We start from the raw sequence: 18,418 nt of genomic DNA, 5'->3' as shown, positions 1-18,418 counted from the left end.
GTATCAACTCAATTCTCCTTTCCTTTTTCTGAGAACTACAAAAATACAATTTTCAAAAAGTTAAAAATATGACTCTCATATAGGCACAAAATACTATTAAACATATTGTCTGGATTTGTTTGACTCATTCGTGACGAAGTTAGTGGGACAGTGGCTGGTTCAAAGGAGAAGTAAAGGTTGAAGAGTTATATAGTCATTAAAAAAAGGAAATGTCAAAGTAAGATTATTAGGTTAGATTCAAAACTGGGTACTGTCCAGCTAGAAAATAAAACCACAGCATTTGGAAAATCTCTGAGGTGCAGCAAGATGGCAGCCGAGTAACAGCTTCCCTGCAACTGGGCACGGTGAGTCTGGGGAGATAAGATTCCAGGCATCTCTGGCTGGTGAGATCTGCCTATAATCATCCCTTTGAGGATACAGGGAGTCAGCAAGGGACTTCTGGACCCCAACAGGAGGACAAAAACAGTGGAAACTGGCAAGTGGTTGCGTGCATTCGGTCGACCTAATCCCACCGGCAGCCATAAGTACAAGCAGCAGTGAGACTACAAACCAGAAAGGCCTTACCTGTGAACCGTTTCAGAGTTTTTGGACTTGGCACTCAGTTGAACTGCCTTGGGGAGAGCTTGAGCAGGAGTGCGGAGAATTTGGGGCATTGTCTAGGGCCCCAGACTGAGCCGCTGAGCTGGATGGAGCTAATAGTGTTTGGCTGTGGGCCACAGGGAGCCATTGTGAGAGAACTGCCCCTGCAAGTGCTGCCCTCAGAGTCGCAGAGCAAGGATCAGGCGGGAGCTATTAACCTAGTGACTGAGCAGCCTAAAGGCGGGGACTGAGCTGCCTTACAGCCTTAACCCTCAGGAGCAGAGTAAGACCAGTCCTGGCACACTGGAGCCTCAGGCTATAGCACTGGGTAGAGTAGCAACTCCTGGGCTTGGTGCCACGCAGACCTCCATAAGAGCTGCACCGTGACCCCTGACCCCCGACCCACGCCCACCAGGCCTCCGCATGCCCTGACCAGGAACTGAGGCAGCTGTGCAACCCTGCATCCTACCTCCTGTACCTTCCCTGGCTCAACACCGGCCCGCTTCTCTGGCCAGGAACTCTGGTAGCCGCGTACCCTCCAGAGCCCTCCCTGCTTTTGCATGGAGCCCTTCTCCTGGCCAGAGACTGCTGGAGCCTTGGGCTCTTTGTGCCAAAGTCACTGGGCACCAGGCACTCTCAGAACCATGTGCACCACCTCCCACCCTGTTGCTGGATCCGGGTGTGTCACACTCCAGAGCTGCTTCCACAACCAGAACTCCCTGGCTGGGGCAGCCCCAGAGGAACTACACAGGGTCACTCCCTACAAAGATCCAGTAACAATAGAGTGATCCCGCTGGGGTCTAATCTTGGAGAGACACCTCCCCAACTCTGAGGATGGCCAGAGGCAAAGGTGAAAAACAATCATGAGGTGAAATCAACAGAAAATCTCTGGCAATATGAACAACCAGAGTAGATCAACTCCCCCAAGGAACAATGGGGCAGACACAGCACAAGATCCCAAGCACAAACTAATAGCTGAGATGTCAGAAATCGAATTCAGAATCTGGATAACAAATAAGATCAACTTAGAATTCCAAGCAAGAACCCAAAAGATATCTCAATAATACAACGAATTCAAAGACCAAATGACCAAAGATTTTGACACATTGAGACAACAAGTTGCAGCCCTCAAAGATCTCAGAAACACAGTAGAATCCCTCAGTAACAGAATGGACCAGGCAGAAGAAAGGATTTGACATTGAAGACAAAGCTTTTGAACGCTACCAAACTCTAAAAGAGGAAGAGAAATGGAGGGCAAAAACAGATCACTCTCTCAGAGAGCTCTGGGATAATTCGAAGAAAACCAATATTCGTCTTATCGGGATCCCCAAAAGCGATGAAGTGGCTTCACAAGGCACAGAGTCTCTTCTCCATGAGATTATGAAGGAGATTTGCAGACATGCCAAGAGATTCTGAAATTCAGATAACAGACAGTTTCAGAACTCCAGCACGGCTCAAGCCAAATAAGACATCCCCCAGACACATCATAATCAATTTCACTGAAGTTAATATGAAGGAGAAAATTCTGAAAGCAGCCAGACAAAAGAAACCATCACCTACAAGGGCAAGAATATTAGAATAACTACAGATCTCTCTGCTGAAACTTTTCAAGCTAGAAGGGGATGGTCATCAACTTTTAATCTCCTGAAACAAAATAACTTTCAACCCAGGATCCTGTGCCCAGCTAAACTGAGTTTCATTTAAGATGGAGAAATCAAATACTTTAATGACATTCACATGTTGAAGAAATTTGCCATAACTAAACCAGCTCTCCAGGATATTCTCAGACCTATCCTCCATAAAGACCAGCATAATCCTCCACCACAAAAGTAAACCCACCCAGAAAATTTTGATCAAATTCCAACTTCCACAGTTGCAAAAGGATTAAAAATGCCCACTGGACTCTCCAAAGCCTTATCAATATTCTCAATTAATGTGAATGGTTTAAATTGTCCTCTAAAGAGGCACAGGTTGGCTGACTGGATACAAAAACTCAAGCCAGATATCTGCTGCATACAAGAATCGCATCTTACATTAAAAGACAGATATAGACTCAAGGTGAAGAGATAGTCATCTATACTCCAGGCAAATGGAAAGCAGAAAAAAGCAGGTGTTGCAATCCTATTCGCAGATGCAATAGGCTTTAAAACAACTGAAATAAGGAAGGATAAGGATGGACACTTAATATTTGTTAAAAGTAATATTCAATATGATGAGATTTCAATTATTAATATTTATGTACCCAACCAGAATGCACCTCAATTTATAAGAGAAACTCTAACACACATGAGCAACTTGATTTCCTCCACTTCCATAGTAGTTGGAGATTTTATCACCCCTTTAGCAGTGATGGATAGATCCTCCAAAAAGAAGCTAAGCAAAGAAATTTTAGACTGAAACTTAACCATTCAACATCTGGACTTAACAGACATCTACAGAACATTTCATCCCAACAAAACTGAGTACACATTCTTCTCATCAGCCCATGGAACATACTCCAAAATCGACTACATCCTAGGCCACAAATCAAACCTCAGCAAATTTTTAAAAAATAGAAATTATCCCTTGCATCTTCTCAGACCATCATGGAATAAAAGTTGAACTCAACAACAACAGGAACCAGCATACCCATACAAAAACATGGCAGCTAAACAACCTTATGCTGAAGGATAGATGGGTTATAGACGAGATTAAGAAGGAAATCACCAAATTTTTGCAACAAAACAACAATCAAGACACGAATTACCAGAACTTCTGGGATACTGCAAAGGCAGTCCTAAGAGGGAAATTTATAGTACTGCAAGCCTTCCTCAAGAAAACGGAAAGAGAGGACGTTAATAATTTAATGGGACATTTCAAGCAACTGGAGAAGAAAGAACACTCTAACCCCAAACCCAACAGAAGAAAAGAAATAACCAAAATCAGAGCAGAATTAAATGAAATTAAAAACAAAAGAATTATACAACAGATCAATAAATCCAAAAGTTGGTTTTTTGAAAAGGTCAATAAAATAAATAAACCATTGGCCAACCTAACAAATGGAAAAACATACCATGCTCATGGCTGGGAAGAATCAACATTGTTAAAATGTCTATACTAGCCAACGCAATTTATGATTTTAATGCAATTCCTATTAAAGCTCCATTGTCATATTTTAAAGATCTTGAAAAAATAATACTTTATTTTATATGGAATCAGAAAAAACCTCGAATAGCCAAAATATTACTCAGCAATAAAAACACAGCAGGAGGAATCATGCTATCAGACCTGAGACTGTACTATAAATCCATAGTGATCAAAACAGCATGGTATTGGCACAAAAACAAAGAAGTAGATGTCTGGAACAGAATAGAGAACCAAGAGATGAATCCAGCTACTTACTGTTATTTGATCTTTGAAAAGCCATTTAAAAACAGTCAGTGGGGAAAAGATTCCCTATTTAACAAATGGTGCTGGGTGAACTGGCTGGCAACCTGTAGACGATTGAAACTGGACCCACACCTTTCACCATTAACTAAGATAGACTCTCACTGAATAAAAGATTTAAACTTAAGACATGAAACTATAAAAATACTTGAAGAAAGTGCAGGGAAAACTCTTGAAGGAATCAGCCTGGGTGAATATTTTATGAGGCGGACTCCCCAGGCAACAGAAGCAATATCAAAAATACACTACTGGGACCTGATCAAACTAAAAAGCTTCTGCACAGAGAAGAACATAGTAAGTAAAGCAAGCAGACAGCCCTCAGAATGGGAGAAAATATTTGCAGGTTATACCTCTGATAAAGGTCTAATAACCAGAATCCACAGAGAACTCAAACGTATTAGCAAGAAAAGAACACGTGATCCCATCTCAGAGTGGGCAAGGGACTTGAAGAGAAACTTCTCTAAAGAAGACAGACACACGATCTACAAACACATGAAAAAAAGCTCATCATCCTTAATCATCAGAGAAATGCAAATCAAAACTACTTTGAGATATCACCTAACCCCAGTAAGAGTAGCCCACATAACAAAATCCCAAAACCAGAGATGTTGGCGTGGGTGTGGAGAAAAGGGCACACTTCTACACTGCTGGTGGGAATGCACACTAATACGTTCCTTCTGGAAGGATGTTTGGAGAATACTTAGAGACCTAAAAATAGACCTGCCATTCAATCCTATAATTCCTTTACTAGGTTTATACCCAGAAGACCAAAAATCACAATATAACAAAGACGTCTGTACCAGAATGTTTATTGCAGCCCAATTCATAATTGCTAAGTCATGGAAGAAGCCCAAGTGCCTATCAACCCACGAATGGACTAGCAAATTGTGGTACATGTATACCATGGAATATTATGCAGCCTTAAAGAAAGATGGAGACTTTACCTCTTTCATGTCTACATGGATGGAGCTGGAACATATTCTTCTTAGCAAAGTACCTCAGGAATGGAAGAAAAAGTATCCAATATACTCAGCCCTACTATGAAGCTAATTTATAGCTTTCACATGAAGACTATAACCCAACTATAGCACAAGACTATGAGGAAAGGGCCAAGGAAGGGGAAGGGAACGGGGAGGTTAGGGTGGAGAGAAGGTAATGGGTGGGGCCACACCTACGGTGCATCTTAGAATGGGTACAGGCGAAAGTTACTAAAGGCAGAATACAAATGTCTACATACAATAACTAGGAAAATGCCACGAAGGCTACTTTGAACAGTTTGATGAGAATATTTCAGATTGTATATGAAACCAGTACATTGTACCCCTTGATTGCACTAATGTACACAGCTATGACTTAACAATTAAAAAAATATGAAAAAAATAAAAAAACAGCATTTGATGGTCTTTCCTATCATACAGAAATCATTTGCTTCTCTATAGCAAAAATCTACAAGTTAACATATAAGTTTGCTGAGCGTGGACCTTTAACAACTGGTAGAAAGTAAGTCAAATAAAAGTATATTCCTTTAGATAATTCCTTGGGGGGTTAAAATACTCTAATATGACGTTGAGAGGATACACAAACCTCCTTTTGCCTTATTTGCAAATTTGCAATAATTTTTCATTATAGCAGAACAAATCCCCATCTACTTCAATCAATCATGGCAGCAATGGTACCACATGACTCTGTCCCTGGCCACAGCCTGGTCACAACTGACCCAAAATAGGCTGCTCAGCTTCTCTAACAGCTACTGGATATTGGAGCATGCTCAAGACTCCTCCTTGAACAAGGGAGTAATGTCTGCCATTTTGTGGCAGAGGCAGCCGTATTTGTCTATATTTATGGCGAAGAAGTGAAAGTTGGTCTACAGAGAAAAAGAAACATGAAACAAACATGAATAAAGAAGCAAAGAGTCTGAGTGACCCCAAGAGAGAGAGAAAGAGAGAGGAGTGAGGGGAAAATAACCAACTGGGTTCTTGGAAGCTTTCTACCCACTTCCCGGTTCCAGGCCTTCGTGAAGCTCACATTGGCCTTGGGCTCTATGAGATACTCCAGTATTCTTCCAACGACTTCCCATCTGTGCTTAAAGGAAGTTAAGTGGGTTTTTAAAACAAACAAACAAGAATAAGCCATGATTTTAAAACCCAGAGAATCAAGAAAGAAAACAATGAGAGATCTGGTCCAATCAACAAAGTTCCACAGATCCAGGTTCAAGACCCTCCTGATAATGTCTGAAAACATCAGTTCTGATGTGTTTCCTGTTAACTCAGGGAAGGCTACTCTGCCACACAGTAGACAGTTAGGACTTACCATGAACCAAAAGCTGCACTGGGCGAGGCTCATGAACTCACTTATACAGCTCATTGTCCACAGGTGGGAGGCTTAGGGCCATAGTCACAGCTGTTCATACCAGTGGCTTATAGCTGATGCCACAGAGCCTGTTGCCTATACTGGTACAAATTGAGACACGGCAAAACCTCCACAACTTAGTTTCATTTATCAGCTCAATCCAAAGGAGTGTGATTATAAAATTAAAATACATTTGGGAGCTTTCAGCTTTCGGCTCAGAGGAGGCCAAGGTGCAACTTTCTTCCGTCTTCCAGAATCTATGTTCATCTGACACTCGCCGCCTCCACCACACTGCCTAAGTTTGACCCCAGCGAGATCAAAGTTGTGTATCTGAGGTGCACTAATGGCAAAGTCAGTCCTACATCTGACCCCCAAGGTCAACCCTTGGGTTCCTCTCCAAAAAAGGTTGGTGATGACATTGCCAAGGCAACAGGTAACTGGAAGGATCTGAAGCTTACAGTGAAACTGACTATCCAGAACAGACAGGCCCAGCCTGAAGTGATATCTTCGGCCTCTGTGCTCATCATCAAAGCCCTCAAGGAACCACCAAGAAATGGAAAGAAACAGAAAAACATTAAACACAATGAAAATATCACTTCTGAGGAGATCGTCAACATTGCCAGACAGATGCAGCACCAATCTTTTGCCAGAGAGCTCTCTAGAACCATTAAAGAGATCCTAGACACAACCCCGTTGGTGGGCTGCCATGTTGATGGCCACCAGCCTCACGACATCATAGATGACATCAACAGTGGTGCAGTGGAATGCCCAGCTAGTTAAAAGTACAAAGGAAAACATTTCAATAAAAGATCATTTGACACCCCAAAGTAAAAAATAAAGTAAATATATTTGCATATACAAAATTGGATGTTTTCACTTTTATATTGAATGTTTTTTTTTAATGTTCACACTTCTAAGCCAATACTAAATACTAGGTCATCTCTAGAAAGACCCAAGGCAAAGGGAAAGAGACCCTGTGGGGGTGGAGAGAGGTGGAGACCAAATGGGAAGTGGCTGGTGAGGAGCCCTTGCAGGAGAGATGCGATGAGGCCACATCATACTGACTCGGTCACCTGCGGCACACAAGGTAAAGCCACATCTTCTGATTGTTTGCCCTGGATACATCTTTTTAAAATTATCCTGGTGCATGTGATAACAAATAAGAAACAAGAAAGGGACTTTTAGGAAAAGCTATCTGGTATGTGTGAAACAACAAAAGGCCTAGTTTTCCATCTCAGCTCTTTTGTGCAATCACATCAAATAGAAACCCAGCAGGCCTGAGGGCCACTGCTGCTTCTAATTAAGGCCCCAAGGTTAGGCAGCACATTAGGGGGCATCATCCCAGCAAAACATAAATTTCCCCTCTGTCTCTAGCAGCGGAAGGCTGATGTGGACTCAGTGTGCTGTGTTTGTTCTCAGCTTGCCTTAAAAGTGGCTGCCCCACCTGCCTTCCGGACACCCTCCAAGCAAGTTTGTTCTGACACTGATTCTCTTGTTCAAACAACTCAAAGCATGGCCAGCAGATGTTCAGCGGGGAAGTAATGAGAACCAAGTCCACCTCGTGTGTAGACTTGCGTGTGCGTGTGTGTGTGTGTGTGTGTGTGTGTGTGTGTGTGTGTGTGTGTGTATGTATGACAGGTGTTGTATATAAAAACAGTTACTCTTTCCTTTTCAAAAATGTGACCCCCCCATTCATCACACAGGTGTCAACCCTGAAACCGTGAGTGCTGGTAGTGGCCTCATTACTCCACATGTCCCAACAAGGGAGATTCTCCACCCTGTCTGAAGTTAGAATCACCTGGAGGGCTGTTAAAATGCAGATTTACCAGCCACACCCCCAGAGTTTCTGAGGAGGGCTGGGAAAGAATGCAAGACTCTCCACTGCTGACAATTGATCAAGTGATGCTGATGTTGCTAGTTCAGGAACACGGTTCTAGAACAATAGACGAAAGGCAAAGAAACACCAGTGAGGCCTCCTGCCCTGTCTTTTTGATTTTTTGAAACATAGCCGGTAGACAAAAAAGGGGCAGCTATGTTTGGACAGGAGCAGGTATGTGCGGAGGGCAAGCTGAGAGCAGACAGAGGGGAGTTCTCGAAGGGAGTGCAAAGTGTGCAATGGTGTGTCACGAGGAGTAGGGTTCCCAGGTGCTTTGGGCCTCCCTCACCCCTGCCTGGCTTCCTAAACCTCAGGGCACTGGGTGGGACCCTAGCTCTTCCTTCCTTCCCCACCTTAGGAGCTGTGGGTGCCTGACCCCCTTGCTCCTCACCACTCCCCTTTCACCCATGTCTCCCTAAGCAGGAAGACCAGGGTGGTGTGGGAGGGCTGAGTCAGCACATTCTGAGTTCTGTCGTTCTAGGCCTGAGCTGCAAGGTGCTATCTGCTTCCAACCCTGTTCCCTGTCAAGCACCCCCCACACCCAGTTAATCCTACCATACTTTTGCTAGTTATGGGGGCCAGGGGATCTTTCAAACAGAGGGAAACATGACTACGTGTTTTGTCCTTGCTGACACCACCTCCCCACCTGGTTCTCAATGAGCTAGAACGTGCTGGTGCTGATGACAGGGCAGGGCTGCTGCTCGCATCAGACTAGTAAGAATCATGGGCAGGACCCACTACACGATTGTCAAGGCCCAGTACAAGTGAAAACGCAGGGCTCTTTGTTTGAAAAGTATTAAGCTCTTTTTCTTCTGGTCCCAGGCGTTTGGGAGCCATGGGTTATGGGACAGATGTGGCCAAGTCTCAGAACCACTTCACACCCAACCAGTCCCAAACGTGGCACAGAAATGATATCAAGAAACCCCAGTTGTAAAGGTACAAAACTCTTAGACAGGAGGGCTCCAAGTTCCTGGGGAACAAGCACTGTGCCAAGAAGCACAAGAAGGGCCTGACGATGCCAGGGCCTGAGCACGCACGCTGAGGCCACCAAGGGCCCTGCAAATAAAGCCAAAGGAAGCTTAGCCCAGAATCCCAAAGGGTGGCAGGCTGAAGCTCAGTCGACTCGCCTACATTGCCCACCCCGGCTGGGGAAGCGTGCTTGTGCCCACGTTGCCAAGGGCTTCGGGCTCTGCCAGCCAAAGGCCAAGGCTAAGGCTCAAACCAAGCCCCAGGCCACAGCCTCAGCTTTGGCAGCAGCTCCAGATTCAGGTCCCCCTCCAGCTCAGGTTCCTCTGGGCACCCAAGCCCCCACAAAGTCTCCAGATAAGAAGCCTCTGTCTGCCAATGTGAGAACAAAAGGACTGGTGTGGCCCTTGGCTGCTGTCTGCATGGGGCTAGTGATCTCCTGTGCTATTTGCACTAATAAACCAGAGGCAGGATCAAAAGCAAAAAGCATTAGGAATTTCAAGATGACCAACAGCAGAATATTAAATGAAGCACAGGGTTCTTCTGTGTGGGGGGCCCTGTGCGATGTCACTGGTGCATGCCCATGGGACCATCCATGGGAAACTTAGTATTCAGGTGGGAGGCTCTGAGCTGTCCCTCAGCTGGACCACCATGCCCAGTGGTCATAGGCCCTTGACAGGGATTAGGAAGTAGTGAAGCCAGACAAACAGAAAAATGCAGTTCCCTACATCGGAGAGCTCTGGGGAGGCAGACAGACACCAATTGCTGAAAAGCAGATCTTTGTGACACTTCAAGTGGGTGAGATGATGTGGCAGCCAGCTACACATCTAACCCTCACTTTTCCAGGGGGATTATCCAAGATAGGCAATCACAGGAGAACCTTCACTGTCAAGGGTGGGGAGGGTGACACGGACATAGGGAGGGCCAGGAAACTTCTGTATGCCCACTGCATCTTGTGGTCCGTTTCTGGAGGTCTTTTGAAATATTCAGAAATCTCGTGTGCAGATCTGAGATCTCTGGGTCCCTCTCATGAACAGGTATGCATTCAAGCAAGTTCCAGGTATCTATTACATAAGAAACTAGCCTAAATCTGGCTGGCTTAACACAACCACTATTATTATTATTTCTCACAATTTTGGGGGTTAGGAATTTAGACGGGGCTCAGCTGCTCAATTTTTCTGTTCCACATGGTACAAATGGGCTGACCTAGAGGACCTAAGACAGCCTCACTCACGTTTCATGCACCTCAGTGAGGAAGGCTGGGAGGCTGAGCTCAGCTGGGACTATCCTCTGAACCACCTGTATGTGGTCTCTCAAGCATGGGAAACTCACACTAGGGAACTTCTCACATGGCAGCGCAGGGGTCCCAGCAAGGGCTCCAAGGAACTCACGGAGAATTTCAAATTCAGCCAAGGAAATCCCAGAATGTCACTTCCACTGCATTTTACTAGTTGAGAAAAAGGCAGACAAGATCTAAGCAAAGAGAAACTGGATGCTATCTCTCAATGGGAGGACCAGCTAAAGATTCGTGGTCATTATTGATTCATTATGAGTTTGGTTTATACAAGAATGAACATATAGAATGCAATCATCATGCCCAAGGTCCAAGAAAAAGCCTAGACTCAGTAGTAAAACATTAGAAAATAAATGTACATTTTATGTTTTGAACTAAAATAAAATATCTAAGATATATAGGTCCTATTTTTCTAAGATTCCTTTACTTTCCCCTTATTTTGACCTATTGCTGGACTCAATTGTATGGAATAAGAACCTCCCTACTGTAAGTTTTAAAAACAAATTCAAGAACTTGATTATTTCATGACATACTTTGTTTATCCTTAAGGGTTCAAGGTTCAGAAGTGTTTGCTAATTCAGTACAAAAATAGGGTGTCCACTCTTTTATGTGCCAGAGCTTCCTGTGACAGTCCCCATGATTTTTGTGGTGAAGCCCCAATTCCTGGTGCTAAGTTGCCTTTGTTGTAGGCCATTTTCTCCTCTCCAGGCCACTGTCATGTTAGCAAGCTTGCTATTTTCCAGGGCACACCTCAACCCCATTCTTCACCAACACAGAAGCTCTCTTTCTCTGCCTAACTTAGGATGGGTAATGCTCCTCACTCCATAACTTTAAGGAAAACAAAAGTTTTCCTTACTGAGATGTTGAAATGCTCACCACCACTAACCCCTCTCATGAAGTCATTATTGCTCAGCGCCGTTGAGTTTCCATAATGATTCAACCCCAGATGCCACCACACCCTCATCTCCGACAACAGACTCTATCAAGGGCCCATCAGATCCGGTGCCTCAGCTGTTCTGGCATCCTTTGTTGCCATGGGAACCATTTCTGGGCTTCCACCCATCCTTCCCCATGCCCAGAATGCCTTCTCCGATAGTCTCTGGTGAGACAGAACCTAGGCTTTTGACTGTCCTTCTCCATTAAGCCTTCTCCAGTTAACCTTACCCACAGCTGTCCCTTGCTCACGATAATCTGGGCATTCCTCTGCCTGCTCTCCACGCTGTCTCTCCCAAAGTCCTTGTGTCACATCAGGACCTCTTTCTTCTAGCTTGCCACACCCATGTGTCCTGCCAGTCCCCCTACAGGGCAGACCCTTTGAGAGCAGAGACCAGGGTCAGTGTTGTTTTTCTTTTTTTCTTCTACAGTGCAGAAAACAGGACTGGGCATCACCATCTATGCTCCAAAGGTGCACATTGCAATTAAATGTCTTTTTAAAAATGACCTACGTTGTGCCAGATGCTGAGCTTTATAACAGGTTTGCTCATTTCATTCTCGTCCTGTGCCACTATTACCTCCTCTCAGTCTAATTTTAATAAAATTCCACCAAGAGGAAGGAATGTGGCTGTCCCATATAGCTCATTATAATGAGATTTTGCATCTGGTACAAACACAGCTCAGAGTGCCACAGAGAGGCACGCATGTCATCAGGTGGGGGCCATGGCAAGGATTTACTGGCAGGTGAGCTTGGGTTTCCATGGTGGCTCAGACTCTAGGCAGAGCGAGTGGACCAGGCAAGCATCCCCCTAGGAGCCAGCCATTTTTGAGTAAGGGTCAAGGAGTAGGCGTCCTGCTCTCAAGGAGAGGAACCACGTAGGAGGTGGGAGGAATAAAGCAACGGAAGGGATGGGTGGATCCCAAATCCCACATTCTCAAGAAAGTCAGGCTTCAATTGTTTTATGATATATTTCACAAAATTGGAACCAGCGAGGAAAAGAACAAGCCACAGAAATTTGTTCTTGTATCCTGCCAGACAACTAAGCCCCAAACCAAGATCTTAAAATCTGTTTGCTATTGAACAGGCGATTGGGAGACCAAAAGGCGCTGACACGTCTAGGGGCACAATGGGGGGGCTGCCAAGTTGAAGGGCTAGCAGCATTTGCCAGCAGCCTGCACTGGTACACTCTGTCCCTGCCCAAATCTACTGCAGTAATTAGCTTTGCTCATTAGTTTCAAGTCAATAATCTCCTTGTCACAGCTGGGATCCTGCATCAGAGCAGTGGACAGTAGGGTTTGCAGAAGCAAAATGATATTTTCCCCCTGGAATTCCCTGGAACACTAAGTCATGACCCAGAGATCTGAAAGAGGCAACTTTCAACCATGTCTAAAAATTCCAAGGATTTTTAGGTAGAAGGGTCAGGTGTTAAAAACAAAAGGGCAAAAAGCAACTTCCACACGCACCTTTGGAACGGATCTTAATCTTTCCTTCAACTCAGGTAGTGGTCAGATGGTCAAAATACACAGCGTCTCACACACAGTAGCTTTCAATAATATTAGCCAATGTTTTGTTTTGTCTTAAAAAATTTTCCATTTACTTTCCCCACATGGATGCATAAAATACCCAAATCCGCCAAGGTTTTCACTCAATAATCTGAATAATTGTCTTCGTTTAATCATTTTGGAGATAGCCAGTGAGGTTTTATACTAGTGGTTTTCTTTCTTTTAACCAGAAAATGAAAAGATACTTTCCAGCAGCAAAGATTTCCTAGAAAATATCAGAGCTACAACAAACAGAGGCGGCCGCCAGGAAGCCGGTTCTTACGTCCTTCAGGCAGAAGGGGCTTAGCGAATGGAACACGGCTTCACTGCTGCCTCGCCCAGGCTCACAGGCGCCCTGAGGGATGTGTGATGTCCCAGAGTGGATAATCTCTTTGGGCAGCTGGCTGGACCACAACATCCCGAGACCTGGGGTGAGCTGAAGTCGAGATGAGACCCCTGCCATTTGTTCATTTGGACTAATTCCTGTCACCTGTATTTTGATTAGCAGTTCCTATGTTCAAGGCACTGCTGTAGAGACCACGGTCCTAGCCAGGGACAATAGAGGCAGAGTCACTGGGTGGGCTGCCCTTAGTTTTGAAACTGATACTCTCCATCCACAGTTGTGACCACAACCAGCAAACTACATTTACAACTGGGTAATAAATAGCTCAGTCTTTGAAAGGTGCATTTGTATCTGTGGGCCCCTGTGAGAGGGGCAAATGAGGATCCTGTGGAGAAGGGAATAATCCTGTGTATGACTAACGTCCTTCAACTAACTGGACGGGAAGAAAGCCGGGCTGGGACCCTGATCTGCTGATTCCAAGTTCTTACTGCCACTGAGTCAGGCACTTGTGTGTCATGGAAGGAAAATGCTGCACATTCTTTGCCCTCTGAAACACAGAGGACAATTTCTAGGACAGTTTGGCTGGAGTTGGGGTACAGGAGATGGCTCTGGAACTCCAAACCTTTTTAATGCCATGAGCAAAGAATTTTGCAGCTGGTTTCATCACACACCCGATTCTGCTCTTATCTGAATTAGAAACATTCCGCCAGCTGGCCCAGACTGAGCAGAGGAAATGCTCTGGGACTCGCAGACCTTCTGGGAAGAGGGAGACGATGCGATTCATCCTCAGTGGAAAACTGCACGTATCAGGCGGTGCCTGTGGCTCAAGGAGTAGGGCGCCGGCCCCATGTACCAGGGGTGGCGGGTTCAAGCCCGGCCCCAGCCAAAACTGCAAAAAAAAAGAAAGAAAACAAAACTGCACGAATCGCTCCAGCTCAGCTTCCCCCTTCTGCCATTCTCCCCAGCTGTCCCAGCTTCTACTTCTGGGCTTTCCTCATATTCTCTCTATGTGATCAACCTCTCTGCCCCTCAGTACCAATTAAGAATTACCTGTCCTAGGATCCAACAAACCCATGACTGCTCTCAGCCAAATGTTTCATTAGAAAACTCTAAAAAATTTTTACTCTAAAGATAGAACAACTTAACACATTGTGTTTCTCAGGCGTATTTGCATTTTTGGTGGGGAGCAGGTCATTAGCCTTAAGACCTAGTGGAAGAACTTTAGGCATTGTGACAGGTGGTAGGGAGAGGGTTCTGTCACCATTCAGGGAAGCCTGTCATGTGAAACCTCCTCTCTCCTTCTGTCCAATACACCAGCACTAGGTCACTCTTCTTCCTCTGAAATCAAAATCTCCTCATCCAGCTGCTGGGAAGAGAGAACAAAGCTGCCAACTAATTATTATTCAGAAACAAAGCAGACCATTTATTTCAGCAGGTTCAGACCCATTATCTCCCCAGGACACAAGCTACAGTGTGTGCTGGCTTTATCTACCCAAGTCTCCTTGTGTCCTCAAATCCTTAAAGAGAGAGTTGTTCCCCTTGCTGGAGCAGGACAAAAGAGAACAGGAGAAGGAAATTTCTGCAGCAATAACCTCTGAACGCTTCTCTCTCCTTTGCTGTCTGGGCTTCTCAAAGGCATTAGGATTTCCTGTTTCTTCTAAAAACCCCAGGCGGAGGCGAGGGCAAACTTGAGCAGCCTTCTCCCATTTCAAACAGGGGCAGCACAATGCCCTCAACCTCACACCCATCATCCAGGCCTTAGGCTTCTTTGCTGCTGAGAACCTCAAGAAAAAATTACCAGGGAAAACACAGGTCACCCAATTAAATTTGAATTTCAGATGAACAGTGAATAATCTTTAGTATACAAGCCTATCCCGTGTGGTATTTTGGACATACATATGCCAGTCATTCATCACTCATTTGAAATTCTAATTTAACTGTGTGTCCTGTACTTTTATGTGCTAAATCTGGCAACGCTGTCCCATCAATCCCTGCCTCATCTCCCTCCCATCTCCATGCCCCCACCACTGGCCCTGGCCACCACACCATCCTGGACTGGTGGCCTAAGCGTGGCAGAATTCCTTTGCTGCAGATAAGGATTTAGAGGGGCACATACCAGAAACCCACAGGAATGAGGCAGACCTGGGCTCAGCATCTCACCTGGAATCAACCCCTGTCTGGCCGCCTCAGACCAGAAGCAATATGAAAAACCAATAAATATGTCCTATGCTCTCAGAGTAAATGGGGACCATTGTCTCCCCCAGGAGATCATATTTCTGAGGGAGTTCTCTCACCTGCAGTCAGGGAAGCTTATCAGGGAGAATGATCAGTCTCTCTGGGCCTCAAGTGAAAACTGTGAGTTTAGGCCAGAACTCTGAATCTGTTCACCTCAGACCACCAGGAAGTCTCGTCCCTCCCTTCCATGCCACCAGGCCCTCAGCCCCAGGCCACCCAGGGGCCCACTCCTGCCCCAGCTCCTTCTCTCCCTGGGCCTCCCATAGCAAACTGCTTTCCAACTCTTCCAGAAACATCTGACACTTCTCCACCTTTCTAAACCTCACCACTCCCCTCCAGAAGATGGGTCCTGCTTACAGATCCTCATATGAGTTGGGTCCTGGTTTATCTCCTTCTCCCCTAGGAGCAACTAGTCAATAGCAAGCAAAGGTCCTTATTTCTCATAAGGAATCAGCCAGCTTTAAGCTGAAAAGCTACACAAGAGTTCTACGCAGTGACAGCCAACATGAGGGCTGTGAGCTGGAGTCCTTGACATGCTTGGTAAAATTCGCAGTTGAAGTGACACAAACCCAACACCATCTAATCATTCTCCTAACATAATTCTTCTTCCCTCTCCTTGCCAAGTCTTTGTTCCCCTTTTGTCCTTATTGCTGTTCTGTGTTCTCTTTTAAATCAATTTGTCTACTTAAATTAACTGATCAGTAAAGTCCATGAAAAGTCAGTCCATCTTTTTTTAATTAAGTCCCCTGTAGGATCTACCTACCCAATAGCTTATATATTTTTTCTCTCACTCAATCTCTTCCATTATCATTCTGCTTGAAGTAAACCCACCCTTTCAAGATTCATTGGAACCTTTTTTACTTTTTAACCAAGGAGAACTCTACCCTCTTGAGCATTTTATCATTTGGAAAACAGACACAGAATAGTTTAGTCACTTCCCCCAAAGTCAACACTGGTGAAAATTTCTGGGATTAAGAAAAATAATAAAATGGGATTTGGGTAGAGACGTTTCCCTTTATATTTTACTTGTGACCTTTCCCAATGCCAAAATTATGTGACAAAAATGTTCCCCCATGGCTCTTGTGGCTGCTAATGGCTCTAATTTGGGGGCTTTTTTCTTCCAACTGTGAGGTTCTCAAGGTTTAACATTCCAAAATGCTGGCTGCATCCCCAGTGAGAAAAATCTCCTCCTGCAGTATCTATTTCTATTGTTTTTTAAGAATGAAAAGAAGCCGCATCATTAAACCTAGAGCCTGAGGCAAGGAGCACAAGAAGACGCCTTCTGTGGTGCGATGGTGGATGACAAAGCAGATGACCAGGAGCCCCTACTGTCCCCAGACAGAAGGTCAAGCTGGTCACCTTCCTGCCTCTCCTGCCAGACAACACCAGGCTGGTGTTTTATATGGTTCCAGATAATTAATGGATAAAGGTTTGCCTTTCAGGGTGTCCCAGTGAGTTTCTTCATTCATTCATTCAGACCCGGTTTTGCATCTTTCACATGACAGGTACCACACAAGACACAGGAAAGGTCAAAAAGGCCCAGTCTGTGCCCTCAAAGAATTAGACTGAGACAGGAGACAGAGCCACAAATAATAAATGCTCCACAGTCCATTTCTAAGTGCTGAACTAGAAGAACCAGCTGCCCATCCAAGTGACTCTCCACCAGGGCCAATTTCTCCACCATAGGACATGTGGGAGGATGTGGAAACGTTTGGGGATGTCACAGCTGGGATGAGGGGCACTACTGGCACCTAGTGGGTGGAGGCCAGACCTGCTGCTAAACGTCTATTCCTCAATGCATAGGACAGTCTCCCACAGTGAAGAATTACCTGGCCCCCAATGTCAGTAGTGCAGAGGATGAAAAACCCTGGTCTGGGGGACAAACTACGGTATCCTACTCTCTGGCTGGCTTAGGAATTTGGGGCCACTCAGTCACTTCTGTTCTGCCAATTCTGTCCGTGATTGGCTTTTCCCCCTAAGCAAGTTATTTCACTGCTGTGGGCTTAAGTTTCTTCATCTATAAAACAGAGTTGTAGTCTCTAATCTCTATATCTGTTCTGGTCTAAGAATCTGTGGTTTTATTAGGCCAATATTTGTGCTTCCATGGAACCCTGCGCCGATAGGAGACAGGCCTTTGCTAATGACTGTTTACTCCGAATCTCAAACAGGAAAGGCAAGTGTGACCTCTGCCCAAGGGCCCCAAGTTAGGATACTTCTATCTTCAGAGGGTAAATTTTGTCCTCAGCAAACAAGAGCCATTGAACTGTCTTCCTGTGTCAGGAGGAAAAGTCCTGAGCAAATGAAGCAAGATGGAAAACTACCCGAGTGTTGTCCTATGACTAAGTCCAAACCACAAATGCCACTTTTCTCCCTTTGGGGGACCTGTGGCAATGACAGGGTGGGGAAGACACTGCCCTGGGGTACAGGGTGGTGAGCTGGGCTAGGGTGGGGAAGTGTCTCTTTCTATGTCTGTGAGCTGCCTCAAGGGGGACCTTTGTCATTTGTCTTTCTGAGAAGTTAGACTCGGATTCTTGGCCACATATTTTAAGCTCTGGGGGCTGGGTGTGAATCAAGTGCCCTTGGGATCTCTCTCTCTCTTTCTCTCCTCTCCCTTCTGTGGTTCCAAATTCAGTCACCAAACAGAAAGAGCTTTTCAGAGCCAGCAGGCTGGGGGACAAGGGCAACTGCAGAGCAGTGGGGAGGCCAGGCCCCGAAAACAGGAGAAAGGAGGAGCAGGGAGAAGGAGGGGGGAGGAGGGAAAAGAAGAGGAGGGGGAGGACGGGGGAAGAAGAGAAGGTGGGAGAGGAGAAGGGGAAGAAGAGGGGGGGGGTCCTGTCTGGGCTGAACAGAGGTCGCTTCTGCTGTGGTGCTGGCT

General features: G+C 45.4%; 1 protein-coding gene across 1 annotated transcript in view; it reads left to right on the top strand.

The window, feature by feature from the left end:
• Positions 1-7,149, top strand: part of LOC128598387 (60S ribosomal protein L12-like) — a 36,849-nt gene extending 29,700 nt beyond the window's left edge. Inside the window, exon 4 of the mRNA XM_053608729.1 lies at positions 6,562-7,149. Within this exon, the coding sequence (XP_053464704.1) occupies positions 6,562-7,134 (573 nt within the window). The 3' untranslated portion in view covers positions 7,135-7,149. The remainder of the gene's footprint in view (positions 1-6,561) is intronic.
• Positions 7,150-18,418: the final 11,269 nt, after the last annotated feature.

The sequence above is a fragment of the Nycticebus coucang genome, chromosome 11 (genome assembly GCF_027406575.1).
Source record: "Nycticebus coucang isolate mNycCou1 chromosome 11, mNycCou1.pri, whole genome shotgun sequence".
Classification (NCBI taxonomy): domain Eukaryota; kingdom Metazoa; phylum Chordata; class Mammalia; order Primates; family Lorisidae; genus Nycticebus; species Nycticebus coucang.
This window is presented reverse-complemented; position numbering and strand designations above follow the sequence as displayed.